This window comes from Tamandua tetradactyla, chromosome 8, assembly GCF_023851605.1.
Source record: "Tamandua tetradactyla isolate mTamTet1 chromosome 8, mTamTet1.pri, whole genome shotgun sequence".
NCBI classification, from domain to species: Eukaryota; Metazoa; Chordata; class Mammalia; order Pilosa; family Myrmecophagidae; genus Tamandua; species Tamandua tetradactyla.
In genome coordinates this window covers 75,742,232-75,757,670 of record NC_135334.1, presented here as the reverse complement: position 1 = coordinate 75,757,670, position 15,439 = coordinate 75,742,232, and the positions used below count along the sequence as shown (strand labels likewise).

Here is a 15,439-nt window from a genome sequence, read left to right as displayed (position 1 = left end):
AGCTAATTGTCAAGTTCATACCACATTCAAGTCAATGGCAGCTGTAGATATAGTCCTTCGCAGATGTGGGGCAAATGGTTATTCTTTGCTCCAAAAAGTCTCCTCCTTGCTCAAGAATGATCTCCTCCAGCTTTCTAAAGTCATCTTGTAGCCGAAAACCAGGAACGAGGCCGCAGGCCTCCAGGAACAAGTCTGAGTCCGGAACCAAAAGCAGCCTTACCTTTTATAGACTGTATAACATGTTAAAGACAAGGTAAACAATTGGCTGATTTAAATTGAGAATGGCCCCGAGCTGAACCGTTGAGGGCCCCCCACCCCAGGAATGTCTTCTCTTGCCTATGTGCATCTTCACCAGTTCCTGAAGGCTAGGGGAGGGAATTTCTATCCCAGGAATATGCCTTATCTCGCTTGTCTGCAAGGAGAGGGGGTTTGGGATTTTCCACAAAGAGCACAACTAAACCAGAAAGGGGGGGAGGCCTGCCTGCTACAATCTGAGATTATATGACTACAGAAAACATACTAACCATTGGTTACACAGCTTTTGACTCACCTCTCAAAATTCAGTTTCCTTGGGATAGGTATGCTTTCATTTAGCAGTCATCCCAAAGAGGCACCCATCCAGTCAGTGTCCTCCCTGGCAGGGCCCTGACAAATTGAGATGGAAACAGGATGCAAGGGCCATCGTTGGGAAATATAAATAATCATTTTGGCTGCTTCTCCAGTCTAACCCTGGGACTTCTTCACGTTTTCAATTTAATTCACTTTATCTGAATGAAAGGAGAACACTGAGGATGGAGGTCTTACAAGTCGAAGAGGGGGCTACAGGGAACAGGCACTACTGAACCCGAATCTCTGAAAGCTGTAACCCAAAGGGGCCAAAAAACTGTTCCATGTGACTCCAAGAGGCAGAGCTGATCACACCGAGGAACACAGTAAAGGAAAAGATTGACATGTTTCTCTGGCCCTTGGGCCCAGAGAGATGATATGTCTAGCTCTCCCCTCCCCTTTCCATCTCAGTTGCTCAAATAACCCCCTCCCATTTGCCTCTCCATCCGAATGTGCATACCCATCACATTTCCCATTGCCAAGGAAAAAAATAAGCAAAGAATCTCCTCAGGGGCCCATGGCCTAAGCATCCCTAGGGAGAGACAACTCACAAAGACATCCTACCAGGGTATAAAGACTCTCTGGCTGCAGAGTCCTCCTGGGCTCCCACCGGATGTGGAGGAGTGGAACCCTGGGAGTACAACCACAGTGAGTAACTTGGGGCCCCCACAGAGCCCCTTGTATGCTATTTAAAAGGGTGGAGGCCTGAATAACAAGTCTAAGATGGCCTCTCTGTCATTTGTTGCCAGGCGGAGGAGCCAATGGCTTTGTCATGAGCAGATGTCAGAAGTGGGAAGACAAAAAAGGAGTCCTGGGTTTCCATAAATAGTAGGACTATGCCCCTAGATAAAAAAGGGGGAGTGGAGGAGATTATGTTCCTAAGATGCAGGGATTTCCCAATTCAAATAATGATTCAGCATCCCAGACTATGTGTCCCTGCAGATGGTTTCTGTAAAGTAGGGCAACTCTACAAGGATGTCTTAAAGTTCTGTGACAGCAAGCATCCTGGGAGTGATCTGAATTTTTGCTTAGTGTCTTGACGCTCACTATGAGATTGTCTTCGCAAAATTCCAGTTGTGAAGAGCCTTGAGGGTAATAAGCACTTGGCTTTGGGGAAAAGGAGAGGAAGCATCATAGCTTCATCCTTCTGTTTCCAGGCAACTTAACTTTCCCAGACCATACACACATAATTACAGGCTCACAGAATCGTACAGTGTTAAAATGGAAATGATTTAAAGACCATCCACATTTTTCCAACGTCCCCAAGGGATAGTTATAATTTTTAAATAGCTGTGTCCTGGAGATAAAAACAGAAGATTAAGAGATTTAGTATAATGCTTTCTGAATTCATGAGAACCATGAAACAAGACAAATGAACATTTAGTAAAAGAACAAAACAAACAACAACAACAACAAAAAGCCTTTATTTTACTACACAGAATGCCTTACCTATGTCAGGCTCCTTCCTCATATTGTAATCTTTACAATGCATGAGAAGGGATGGGAAGACCATTTGGGGAGATAAAGAAGAATTAGCTTTATTCTGCAAGAAGTTGTTCCTGATATTTGGCAACCTCTCTTAACAGGTATGCTATATTTTTTTCCTTATGACATCTCAACTTCTTGTAATATTTAGTTGAATTTAGCCTTTGGGCTCTTCTACTGTAGCCAGGAACAAGAGATCAGACAAATACCAAGAATTGTATAGAATATACAGACAAACTAGGACAAAGACAAGTTCTAAGATGATGAAGAGAGGGCTTATGAATCAATCGACAATAAACAAATCAATGCAAGTGAAAGGAAAGAAGTGGTGACATTAATTCCAGGGAAACTTTGGGTTCAGATTCCTGCAAGTTAACTAAAGAGGAAATCACCTTTATACTGATTATAGCTACCAGCAACAAAGAGAATATTTCCTGGATTGACCCAAAGTGAACTCAAATAAGATCAAATAAAATAAATATTACTTTTATGAATTTGGAAGAGCCACTGGTCTTTACTATATAAAAAAATATATAGTATGAGTAATGCATATGCCAGTTGAGGATACTGTATATAAGGTTGGTGTGGAAGAGGGTAATGTTTATGAAAAGGATTCATCCAGTTTTTCATTCACTTATTCATTCACTAATTGTCCCTGCAAAATAATAATGATAATAATGTGTTCACCTTTTAGATGAGGACAAGATTTTTAAATTATCAAAGTCAGAAAAATTAAATTGAATAGGGTGTCGGAAAAAAAATGCAACATAGATCAATAAAAAGAAAAGCAGGAATGGAGAGATAATCAATACTAGAAAAGTCAAATAAAAAAATAAAAGATGCCAGGGGTTCACAATTAGAAGTAAAAAGAAAATTTTGGAGAAATAGGAAAGACTTAATATGCAGAGCCTCAAGTAGTGTCATCAAGGAACATCAGAAGTAAAGCTGTTCCAAGTAACCTCACCTAAATAGTCCCATACTTTATTGATCCACAGAATCCAGTAGGACCCGTGGCCAATTCAGGAAGCCTGAGACATTTGACAATATTTGAACCCAAACAACCGTGAATTTGAATTTTAACTCCAGCACTCCAGAGGATGTGTTTTGTGTGTGTGTGCGTGGATGTGTTACCATTATTATTGCTATTATTATTAGCAAAAAGGAGACAATCGTACCTACCCTACATGATCATTTTTGAAGCTGAGAGGTATTATTTACAAACAAAAGGGTGAGGAGTCTAGTATTTGGTACATGAGACATTCAGAAATTGATAAATTAGTAAAATAATTTGCCCAGTATCCGACACTGAACCTAGTGACATTACTCAGACAGAACCCCCAAAAGATTGAAAAAGCCTATACTTGTGTCTTTTTTTCATGCTTTCAGTGATGTCTGTGGAAATTCTAACTTTGGGGAGAGACCTCAAAGTTCCTGGCACAGCAGCTGCGGCCCTTTCGGTTTTAGCAGTAGACATCAATGCTGAACATTTACAGGCGCGCACACTCCCAGAGTAAATCAAGACCTCAAGATAGGTGCTCTAAGAGGTGAACAAGATGTCTGATTGATATTTCAAAGGTTGTGGGGAATGCTGAGTGAATGAGGAAGGCAATGATTCCTTCAGGGAAACATGGACCTTGTAGTATAAGGACATCCAGTGACTCAAGCTGATATTCTCTGGCAAAGCATATAAGGACCCCAAACATTTTCAAGTTCTCAGTGACCTAGTGAGGATCAATTGCTGGCCTAATTTACCAGAACTCTTTTAATATCTATTTCCACATTTAGCCTTGGAATTTATCATTATTCAGACTTGATCATAATAGAATGTCCTAAGACTTGTATTCAACCTCTCCAAATCCAGAAAAAAAAAGATCTTGAGCTTAGTAGCTGGTTTGTTGGGAAAGCCACAATTTTCCCTTCTTTGTATAGAGTGAGTAATTCCACTCCTTTCACCTTGGCCAAGATATTTCCCTTCTCTGTCCATCATACAAGGTAATGATGACAATCCTGTGAGATTATAAATGGAAATCGCTTAGAGTCTTGCAAAATACAATAGAATAAAAATAATGATGATGATAGTGAGCATGTATAGAGTACTTTATATCTTAGATGAGCCCTAACAAGCATTATCTCATATAATACAGGCATTGCATGGTAGAATGGAAACTACAAAATTTATGGTTGGAAACAATTAAATATTATGCCACTCTAGTCATTTATTTTCAAATGATCATGGAGAAGTTAAACTAAACTATCCAACACAGACTGGATTTCTTTTAAGGACCCATGAGCTAAAGTATGCAAATTTCTGGAAAAGTTATTAATATTAGAGGTAGAGCTAGGTAAATGGGAAACAGTTCATGGAGAAGCCTACACAGTGAAAATTAAATGTTTCCCTAATGACAGGTATCTTGGAAGACTTCTTCTTCTCTGCCCAGATTGAAGGGGTCACATCATTCTGGTTACCTCATTTGCCTTCAGAGGATGCTCCCTTCCCAGCTCTATGCCAACATCTCCTTCTTCCAGCCACCTGCTTTCCTGATGATTGGCATCCCAGGGATGGAGGCCATTCACGGCTGGATCTCCATCCCCTTCTCCTCCATGTACACTGTGGCCCTCAGTGGAAACTGCCTGATCATTCTGGCAGTGAGGAGGACGCCCAGCCTGCACCAGCCCATGTACTACTTCCTGTCCATGCTGGCCCTCACTGACGTGGGCCTCACCTTGTCCACACTGCCCACCACCCTGGCTGTGCTCTGGTTTGACCGCCGGCTTATCAGCTTCAATGCCTGCCTGGTCCAGATGTTCTTCCTCCACTCCTTCTCTGTGGTGGAGTCGTCGGTGCTCCTGGCCATGTCATTTGACCGCTTTGTGGCCATCTCCAACCCCCTGCGCTATGCTGCTGTCCTCACAAATAACGTCATCATCAGGATTGGGCTGGCCATTGTGGCTCGTGCTACCCTCTCCCTCTTCCCCGTGCCCTTTCTGCTTAAGCGTCTGAACTTCTGCCCTGACAAGATCCTCCTGTCACACTCTTTCTGTTTCCACCCTGATGTGATGAGAAGAGCCTGTGCTGACATCACCATAAATATTCTTTATGGTCTCTATGTGGTACTGTCTACTGGGGGCATAGACTCCCTGCTTATTGTCCTGTCCTATATTCTCATCCTTCATACAGTGATGGGGCTGGCCTCTCCACGGGAGCGCCTCCGGGCCCTCAATACCTGTGTCTCCCATATCCTGGCTGTCTTTGTCTTCTTCATCCCAGTCATCACCATGTCCATGATCCACCGTTTTGGGAGCCACCTGCCTCACATCGTCCATGCCCTGGTTGCCTACGTGTACCTGGTGGTGCCTCCTGTGCTCAACCCCATCATCTACAGTGTCAAATCTAAGCCCATCAGGGAGGCCATGCTCAGGGTGCTGAGGGGGAAAAACTGAGGCTGATGATCCCTTCAAGATTTGGGGGCCTGAAAAGAGATTGTTAAGCCAAGAAATCTATTCCTACTTACATCAAGTCCTGAGCAGAGCTTTGGTATGTGCACCTACAGAAAGAGCTATATATAATGCTGAAAAGATGATTTTATTTATTTATTTTACATGTATTTTCTCAAAACCTTCTTTTGTTTCCTTTTGAATTAAGTGGAAATAGTATAGTACTTAGTTTATAGTACTCTGTGAGGATTAATATATGCAAAATGATGTAACAAATAGTAAATGCCAATTAAGATTTCTTAATATTGTTTTAATCACTCATACATGCATTTGAACAAATATTTGATCATGCCAATTGTGGGTTGAATTGTGTTCCCTTAAAAATTCTGCTGAAGTCTTAAATCCCAGTACCTGTGAATGTGGCCTTCCTGGAAATAGGGCCTTTATAGATGTAATCAAGTTATGATGAGGTCATAGTGAATAAGAGTGAGCACTAATCCAAAGCCTGGTGTCCTTAAAATATGAGGAGAAAAGACACAGCACAGAGGGAAGACAGCCAAGTGAAGACAGAGGCAGAGATGGAGTTATACTGCTACAGCCAAGAAACACCATGTAACCACCAGAACCTAGGAAAAAGCAATGAAGGATCTTCTCTTAGAGACTTCAGAGACAGCAAGGCCTGTTCATACCTACATTTCAGACTTGTAGCCTTCAGAACATTGAAAGAATAAATTGGCATTGTTTTAAGCCCCCAGTTTGTGGCATTTTGTTATGACAGCCCTAGGAAACAAATACAGTGACTATTCTGTATATATTCAAGGTTCTGAGGATTCAGAAATGATTAGGGCCCAATTTTTGGCCTTGGAGACATGGAGTTCAGGAGTTTGCTGAAGGCTGTATTAGAGCTGGAGCCTTTTTTGTTTGCTTGCTTGCTTGTTTTTGCATGGGCAGACACCAGGAATCGAAACTGAGTCACCAGCATGGCAGGCGAGAATTCTTCCACTGAGCCACAGTTGCACCAGCTGGATCCTTTTAAAAAGACGTGTGTGCTATGTAGAAGAGGGAATGTGGAGCGGTGTTGGAAAGGTGGAGAAATAGAGAAGGGACATTGTGAACTAAGGAATTGGCAGGTTTGATTTCATAGAAGAGCAAACATTAAGCATGACGAAAGAAGAGAGTGAAAAAAGGAAGTGTCAGAAGATAAGACAGACCTGGAAGGTAGGCCTCAGGCAAGTCATTCTTGGTTAATCTCTGCTAAAACAGTTAGATTTTATCCCAGGCACGTGTTTCCTATGGTGAACCTTCATAAAGGAATCCTTGTACCTTCCTACACTGCTTTCCATCTTCTGCTTTATATTCTAGCGATGAGGAATGTGCAACCACTGCCCCATCAGGGACTTTTGTTTTTCTTGTCTCCACATCCCCAGCAGCACATGGCCTAACAGAGAGTTAGTGCTTGGTGGCAGTTGTCCAAAGTGAATCCTCCCAAAATTAAAATGACAGAACCACACCATGTACAAATTCAAGATTCTGGGTCTGACTAACATGTTAACTAGAAAGATTCTTTTTCGGTACTACTTAAATTCGAACAGATTGTGGACAGGTGGAAAGAATATCAGACCTGACGTAAGACAACTTGCCTCTAGTGCTAAATTTGCTATTGTTATTCCTCTCTGTGTTCTTTTACAAAACACTTTTGTGTCTGAGGATTAGTTTCTGCGTTTGAGAAGTGGGGATGATCATTTCTCTATTCTGCTACAAGTACATTAAGAAAATAAAATGAAGAAAAGAGTATATGAAGTTCTTGAAACTCAAAGTATTCTAAAATATTTTAAAGCAAATATAAAACCCTAAAATGTCCTTTCTTCACCTAACTTTGATAGAATATCAGGGAATTTGAACAAAACAGCCCCACAACTATTGGTCAATGTTTTAGGGGCTCCCCCTGACAAGGGGAAACCAGTGTGTACATAGGAGGAGTAAAAATGAGAAGTTAAATAACAGATAATTCGGAGACTACTCCTTTATAAATTTCAAATCTGAGAGGATTGTATATAAGAGTCTTAAATTCCATTGCCCCAGAAGCAAATCTTGAGACAGTATTTAACTGCAAGAAATAGGTTGGGAGATTTTCCCATGACATATTGGCAGGATAGTAGAGAAAAGAAACAGGAAAAAGAAAGAAACCTATAGGTTAAAACTGAGCAGGTCACCACGGTGGGCAACCTGGTTTCAAACTCAGTGGGGAACTTTAGGACACACTGTAGAAATTGTCTCAAAGTTATCCCTCTTGAGAGGCAAGGAAGCAAAGATATTTATCCTCCAACTCCTACTCATCATTGGCTGACAGCAACTCCTTAACACTTCATGCCTGTCTCTCTATAGACTGAGAGAAAACCTTGGGATGGAGAGTCACAGAGGATTGCAGTAGAATGTAGTCAGGATATCCTGAAAGAAAGGATATGGGAGGGGTAAACTCCACCCTCTTCACCTTGTACCACACAGATCCATGTATGCCTTCTGCTAAGCTAAGTACATCCCATCACTGCTCTTTCAAAGTGACAGAAATTGCAAAGCTGAGAAAAAAAAGATTTTTAAGATTATATCTAGAAAAACAAGCTACAGACCCCACTACTATCATTTTTCTAAAGGAAAAAATCAATATTCCTCATCTCCCTCCTCTATCACCCATTCTAGATTCTCCTTACTTGTGGTCAAACTTCTGTCCACTTGTTTTCCTAGTAGCAAGCAACCCAGACTTAAATACCACAGGAGTTTGAGCTTCAGTTTACGGTTCCCATGACTGCTGCAGTTGCCCCTTTTATCTTATCTCTACTAATTGGAGCACCAAAAAAATACCCCTATGTCACTGAAATTCCAAATATGCTCTTCCTTGCCTGTGTTATGCAGCAGCAAATCTAAATTCCTCATAATAAATAAGGTCAATTGTTCCCTTTACTGTAGTTACTCATTCTTTGCCTGCATGTTGGCTAGCATGAGAAACTCAAAATGCTCAGGCATCAGCCATAATGTTAGGTTTATAGTGGAACCCTTGCTGTGTCTCTGACTAAAGCATCCCTTTGGAGAAGAAAGACAATAGACAAAATGTAGGATTTTAAGGACAGGAAATACAGATTCCACAGGTTGGTCACTGGGACAGATTGTATTTTCCAAAAAGTAACCAAAACAATATTCATGGTCCCACACCATTTTCTAGAACCTTACCATGCCCTTATCAGGATATGGCATCTATTTCCCCTCCCTGTGAATCTGGGTGATTCCTTTTGCCCGCCTCAACAAGTAGAATTAGGTGTAACTAATGTTGTTTACTTTCAAGACTAGGTCATCAAAGGTGATACAGATTCTGCCTCTATTTCTATGAGGCACATGTTTTTGTAGATTTTGTACCATGTTCAAAATATGGCTACCATCAAGTTTCTATGCTAGAGAAACCATGTAACAGAACCACATAAAAATACATATGCTGAAACAGTCTAGCTGTTCCACCCCTATTTCAGAATGGTTGTATCTATAGTAGTTAGCTGTACACTTTAAAAAGCCATTCAAACATTCCATCTGACCATCAATTTGCAGATGATGTATATGGAGGGACAAGTGAATTCTGAGCTTGTGCTCATTGTCACCTCCTCACCATGAATTGTTACTATGGTTCAAGGCAATACCGAGTAAGATCCCATAAAAGTAAATTACCCATTCCATGATCATTTAGATAGCGGTGCTTTCTGAGGCATTGTGTAGGTAAGAAAGACAAACCTATACCCAGTATTGCATCAATACCAGTAAGGAAAAAAATCATTGTTCCCACAAGGGAATGAAATACATGATGGCTTCACAATACCACAGGCTGACTGTTGCCATCTTGTGTTGTTCTCTGACATTGACAGGTCAAACATTCAGCAATAGCAGTAATTGGATTGGTCTTGGTTAAAGGGGGTTTATGCTTTTGGACCATCCTTTCCACTATAACAACTCAGTTCAAGGGCACATTGTGCCAGCCATGGAGAGAGTGAAGATAGAGGCTGTATTAGCCAGGGTTCTCTAGAGAAGCACAATCAACAGGAAATATCTGTAGAAATAAAATTTATAAAAGTGTCTCATGTAACTGTGGGAATGCAAAGTCCAAGGTCTGTAGGGCAGGCCACAAGCTGGTAGCTCTGATGAAGTTCCTCAACGAACTCTCAGGAGAGGCTGGTCAGACAACCATAGGAATGTAAGAGTCCAAAATCCATATGGCAGGCTGTGAAACTAACAACTCTCATGAAGGGTCTCGATGCACTCCACAGTAGAGGCTCACTGGCTGAAGCAGGAAGAGTGTTGTCTCTTCTGAATCCTCCTTAAAAGCCTTCCAGTATTAGGTTAATCATCACTCATTGCAGAAGACACTCCCCTTTGGCTGATTACAAATGCAATCAGCTGTGTATGCAGCCAAAGTAATCATAATTTAAGTCCATGAAATGTCCTCATAGCAATAGACAGGCCAGCACTTGCCCAACCAGGCAAAAGGGCACCATCAGCTGGCCAAGTTGAGACATGAACCTGACCATGACAGTCCACCCCTTTGTCAGCTTGGCAGCTATACATATCACCTTAAACTATACTTAATCTCTAAATAGAAAACAGCAACAGACACATTTTTTCCTTGCCTAACAATACTGAACTGTCCTGCATACAATCAGAGATGCATTAACTCTCCCCAGAATAAGGTGCAAGTACTTGGATAATATTCACTCTTAAACTTGATATCTTACTACTTAAATACTATAATATGAACAAAAGAGCTTTACAGTCTTTGTTTCTGTAAATCATGTGATCATAATTCATGTTTATCACTATCTTCTTCCACTACCCATTCCATGTTCCCTTTACCCTCAGTAAGCACTTCAGCTAGCCATGGTTCTTTGCCTGGTGGGGTGACCCAAACCTTCATTCCTGAAGTTTCAGAGCCATTGATAGTCCTGCATGGATTGGATTGTTGCAGTCTTCCATTGATTTTAATCTCACAGGGCATGGTAGTACTAAAAGACACCCTAGGGAATGACCTATATTCCAAGAAAACTCTTCTTTATTTCCATTGTGTAGTTGCAGTTCTATTTCCCCCTGATAGTCAGGGTCAATCATCCCAGCCAGTAAAGTTATCTCCTTCTTGACTTGTTGATCCTGGGGCATGAGTAGCCCAAAGTGACCAGGTGGAATCTTAGATTCCAGTTCAATGGAATCATTGTTGTTTCTTCTGGTGGAAGAAGAAAGGTTCCCTCTTCTGGAACTAAAACCTGGAGTCCAGCAGAGCTCAAGGTCACAGGGACAGTAACCAAAAATTTTCCTAGTGGATCACTAGGGATAATAGTGAGTGGTGCCACTCCCATTTCCACCACTTGTTTCCTGGACCCATGGATCCTAACTATGGGGAAAACAGCACCATACAGTGGATGCTGATTCAGAGCATACACAGTCTCCTGGAGAACATCACCCCAGCCATGCAAAGTATTTCCACCTAATTGGTACTGTAATTGAGTTTTCAAAAGGTCATACCATCATTCTATCAATCCAGCTACCTCTGGATGATGGGGAACATGATAAGACCAGAGAATTCCATGAGCATGTGCCCCTTCCCACACTTCATTTGCTATGAAGTTTTCCTTGATCAGAAGCAATGCTATGTGGAGTACCATGATGATGGATAGATAGGGCATTCTGTAAGCCCAGAAATGATAGTTTTGGCAGAAGCATTGCATGCAGAGAAAGTAAACCCATATCCAGAGTATGTGTCTGTTCCAATTAGAACAAATCACTGCCTCTTCCATGCAGGGAGTGGTCCAATATAATCAACCTACCACCACGTAGCTGGCTGGTCACCTCGGGGAGTGGTGCCATATTGGAGGCTGAGTGTGGGTCTCTGCTGCTGCTGCTGGCAGATTGGGCAGTCAGCAGTGGCTGTAGCTACGTCAACTTTGGTAAGTGGAAGTCCACATTGCTGAGCCCATGCATAACCTCTATCCCTACCACCATAACCACTTTGTTCATGAGCCCATTGGGCAATGACAGGAGCTGCTGGGGAAAGAAGCTGACTGATATCCACAGAACGGGTCATCTTATCCATTTGATTATTAAAACTTTCCTCTGCTGAAGTCAGCCTTTGGTGAGCATTCACATGGGATACAAATATCTTCATGTTTTTAGCCCACTCAGAAAGGTCTACCCACATACATCTTCCCTATACCTCTTTGTCACCAATTTTCCAGTTTGGTCTTTTCAAGTCCCTGACCATCCAGCCAAACCATTAACAACAGCTCATGAGTCAGCATACAAACACACCTCTGGCAAGTTCTCTTTCCAAGGAAAGTGAACTACCAAGTGCACTGCTTACAGTTCTGCCCACCGTGAGAACTTCCACTCACCACTGTCATTCAGGGGCATCCCGGAAAGGGTTTGTAATGCTGCAGCTGTCCACTTTTGGGTGGTACCTGCATATCGTGCAGAACCATCTGCAAACCACACCTGATTTTTTTCTTCCTCAGTCAATTTACTGTAATGAACTCCCCAAGAGGCCATAGCTCTGGTCTGGGAAAGAGAAGGTAATGTGGCAGAAGTGGAGACTGTGGGTATTTGGGCCACTTCCTCCTGTAACTTACTTGTGCCTTCAGGACCTGCTCTGGCCCTATCTTGTATATACCATTTCCATTTTATGATGGAGTGCTGCTCCACATGCCCAACTTTATGGCTTGGTGGGTCAGACAACACTCAGCTCATGACAGACAACTCAGATCTCATGGTGCTTGGTGGCCCATGGTTAAGTATTCAGTCTCACTAAGGCCCAGTAGCAGGCCAAAGCTGTTTCTCAAAAGGAGGGTAATTATCTGCAGCAGATGGTAAAGCTTTGCTCCAAAATCTTAAGGGTCTGTTGTGATTCTCCTTGTAGGGGCCTTCCAAAGGCTCCAGACAGCATCTCTGCCACTGACACTTCCAGCACCATTGGATCTCCTGGATCATATGGTCCAAGTGGCAGAACAGCTTGTACAACAGCCTGGGCTTGTCGCAGAGCCTCCTCTTGTTCAGTTCCCTACTAAAATTATCTGCTTTTCTGGTCACTCAATAAATGGACCAGGGTAGTACACCCAAATGAGGAATATGTTGTTGCCAAAATCCAAAGAGACCAACTAGGCATTGTGCCTCTTTTTGGTCATAAGGAAGAGCCAGATGCAGCAACTTACCCTTCACCTTAGCAGGGATATCTTGACATGACCCACACCACTGGACACCTAAAAATTTCACTGAGGTGGTAGGCCCCTGTATTTTTGATGGATTTATCTCCCATCCTTTGACACCAAATGCTTTACCAAGTAAGTTTAGAGTTGTTGCTACTTCTTGTTCACTAGGTCCAATCAATATGATATCATCAATATAATGGACCAATGTGATGTCTTGTCAGAAGGGAAAATGATCAAGTTCCCTGTGGACAAGATTATGATGTATGGCTGAAGAGTTGATATACCCCTGAGGTAGAATAGTGAATGCGTATTGCTGACTTTGCCAGCTGAAAGCAAACTGTCTCTGATGGTCCTTACTAACAGCTATTGAGAAAAAGGTGTTTACCAAATCAATAGCTGCATACCAGGTACCAGGGGATGTATTGATTTGCTCAAGCAAATCCACATCTGGAACAGCAGCTGCAATTGGAGTTACCATCTGGTTGAACATATGATAATCCACTGTCATCCTTGAAGACCTGTCTGTTTTCTGCACAGGCTAAATAAGAAAGTTGAATGGGGATATGTTGGGAATCACCACTCCTGCATCCTTCAGGTCCTTAAGAGTGGCAGTAATCTCTGCAATCCCTCCAGGAATCCAGTATTGCTTCTTATTTACTATTTTGCTAGGTAGAGGCAGTTCTAGTGGCTTCCACTTGGCCTTTCCTACCATAATAGCCCTCACTCCATGAGTTAGAGACCAATGTGGGGATTCTGCCAGTTGCTCAGTATGTCTATTCCAATTATACATTCTGGAACTGGGAAAATAGCTCAGAATGGGTCTGGGGTCCCACTGGAACCACTGTGAGATGGACCTGAGCTAAAACTCCATTGACCACCTGACCTCCATAAGCCTCCACTCTAACTGGTGGACAAGAGTATTGTTTTGGGTCCCCTGGAATTAACATCTCTTCTGAACCAGTGTCTAATAATCCCTGAAATATCTGAAAATTTCCTTTTCCCCAATGCACAGTTACCCTGGTAAAAGGCCATCAGTCTCCTTGGGGAAGGCTGGAAGAAGATTAACAGTATAAATTTGTGGTAGTGTAACAGGGTCCTCCCCCAAAGGGACCTGGCCACCCCTCATTCAAGCGGTTCTGGGTATATAACCTGTCTCAAGTCTGGAAATTGATTAAGGGGCCATGACTCACTGCTTTTGTAATTCAGATTAGACTTCTGTTCACTTGACCTAGAATTCTTTTGTTTATACAGCTCAACAAGAACTTAGTAAACTGTTCATCTATTGTACTTCTATACCTAGATCTGCTAGCCAACACCACAAGTGTCTGCGAGCCAGATTATTTTGACTCCTGCTTTGAATCTGCTGTTTATTATGCTAGCCACATCCTCCTTGTCTTTGGTGATTAAGTGCTGCCACCTGGCTTCTGCCAATTTGGGATCTGATCATCCCCATTGCATTTAAGGATTCCAGCTCAGTGACTGCAGCTCCCACAGTAATATCTGACCTACAGAGAAGGGCAACTACAGAGCTCTTCAGAGCTGATAGCACTAGTTTCACAAATTTATTTCTCATAGTTCTGGTAAAAGGTGCATCCTCTGGACATTCCTGGGGTGTATGAGAAGTCTTTCCCTGATGAATCCATTAAAACATTCCAAACTCTCTAAGCCTCTGGATCCCCTCATCTACATTATACAAAGACAGTTCTGGCATTTCAACCTTAGGTAATGTCAGCCACCTTGTTTCAGCCAACCATCCAAACAAATTGTTAAGGCCTTTTCTAACCACTCAAGCTATAGTTGAATGCAGAATCTCTGCTAAGTGGGCCCATATCAATAAATTCAGCATAGGCTTCTCATTTGAAGACTTAAGCCCATCCCTTTCACTCATTAATATATACAGCATATCTAACAACACTCAACCAACATCTCTATAACTCTTATTTCCACAAAACTCTGTAAAGGTGTCAAAAACATTACCCCCCTCAAAAAAAATCCATTGTTTGGGTGGGCCATAGTGGGTCAGTGGCAGAGTTTTTGCCTGCCATGCTGAAGACCCAGGTTCAGTTCCCCGTGCCTGCCCATTTAAAAAAAAAATTATCCCTCAGAGCCTGGCTTCATACAAACAGCATTAAAAGAATCCAATGGTGATATTTTGACTACCTCTTTTGCCAACTCACCCCATGGGTTGGCAGTATCATTCTATTATGGAAAACAGAGTCCTTAGTGCCTTTGAATCCTGTCAAAGTAGAAAACCAATTGTAAAAGAAACATTTTTAAAATTCTGTCTCTTAAGAATCACTCCTGGTACCAACCTGTATTAGCTACGGTTCTCTAGAGAAACAGAATCAGCAGGAAATATATGTAGATATAAAATTTATAAAAGTACCTCACATAACAGTGGGAACATAGAGTTCAAGGTCTGTAGGCCAGGCTGCAAGTTGGCAACTTTGATGAAGTTCCTCAGTGAACTCTCAGAAAAGGTTGGCTGGACAACTGTAGGAATGGTAGAGTCCAAAATCTGTAGGGCAGGCTTGGAAGCTGACAACTCTGATGGAGGATCTGGATGCACCCCACAGGAGAGGCTCACCAGCTGAAGCAGGAAGAGAGCCTGTCTTTTCTGAATCCTCCCTAAAAGCCTTCCAGTGATTAGATTAATCATCACTCATTGCAAAAGACACTCCCCTTGG

General features: G+C 42.2%; 1 protein-coding gene across 1 annotated transcript; it reads left to right on the top strand.

The window, feature by feature from the left end:
- Positions 1–4,575: 4,575 nt before the first annotated feature.
- LOC143643493 (olfactory receptor 51I2-like) lies at positions 4,576–5,532 on the top strand. The gene has a single exon (XM_077112114.1). The coding sequence runs from the start codon at positions 4,576–4,578 to the stop codon at positions 5,530–5,532; it is 957 nt and encodes a 318-aa protein (XP_076968229.1).
- Positions 5,533–15,439: the final 9,907 nt, after the last annotated feature.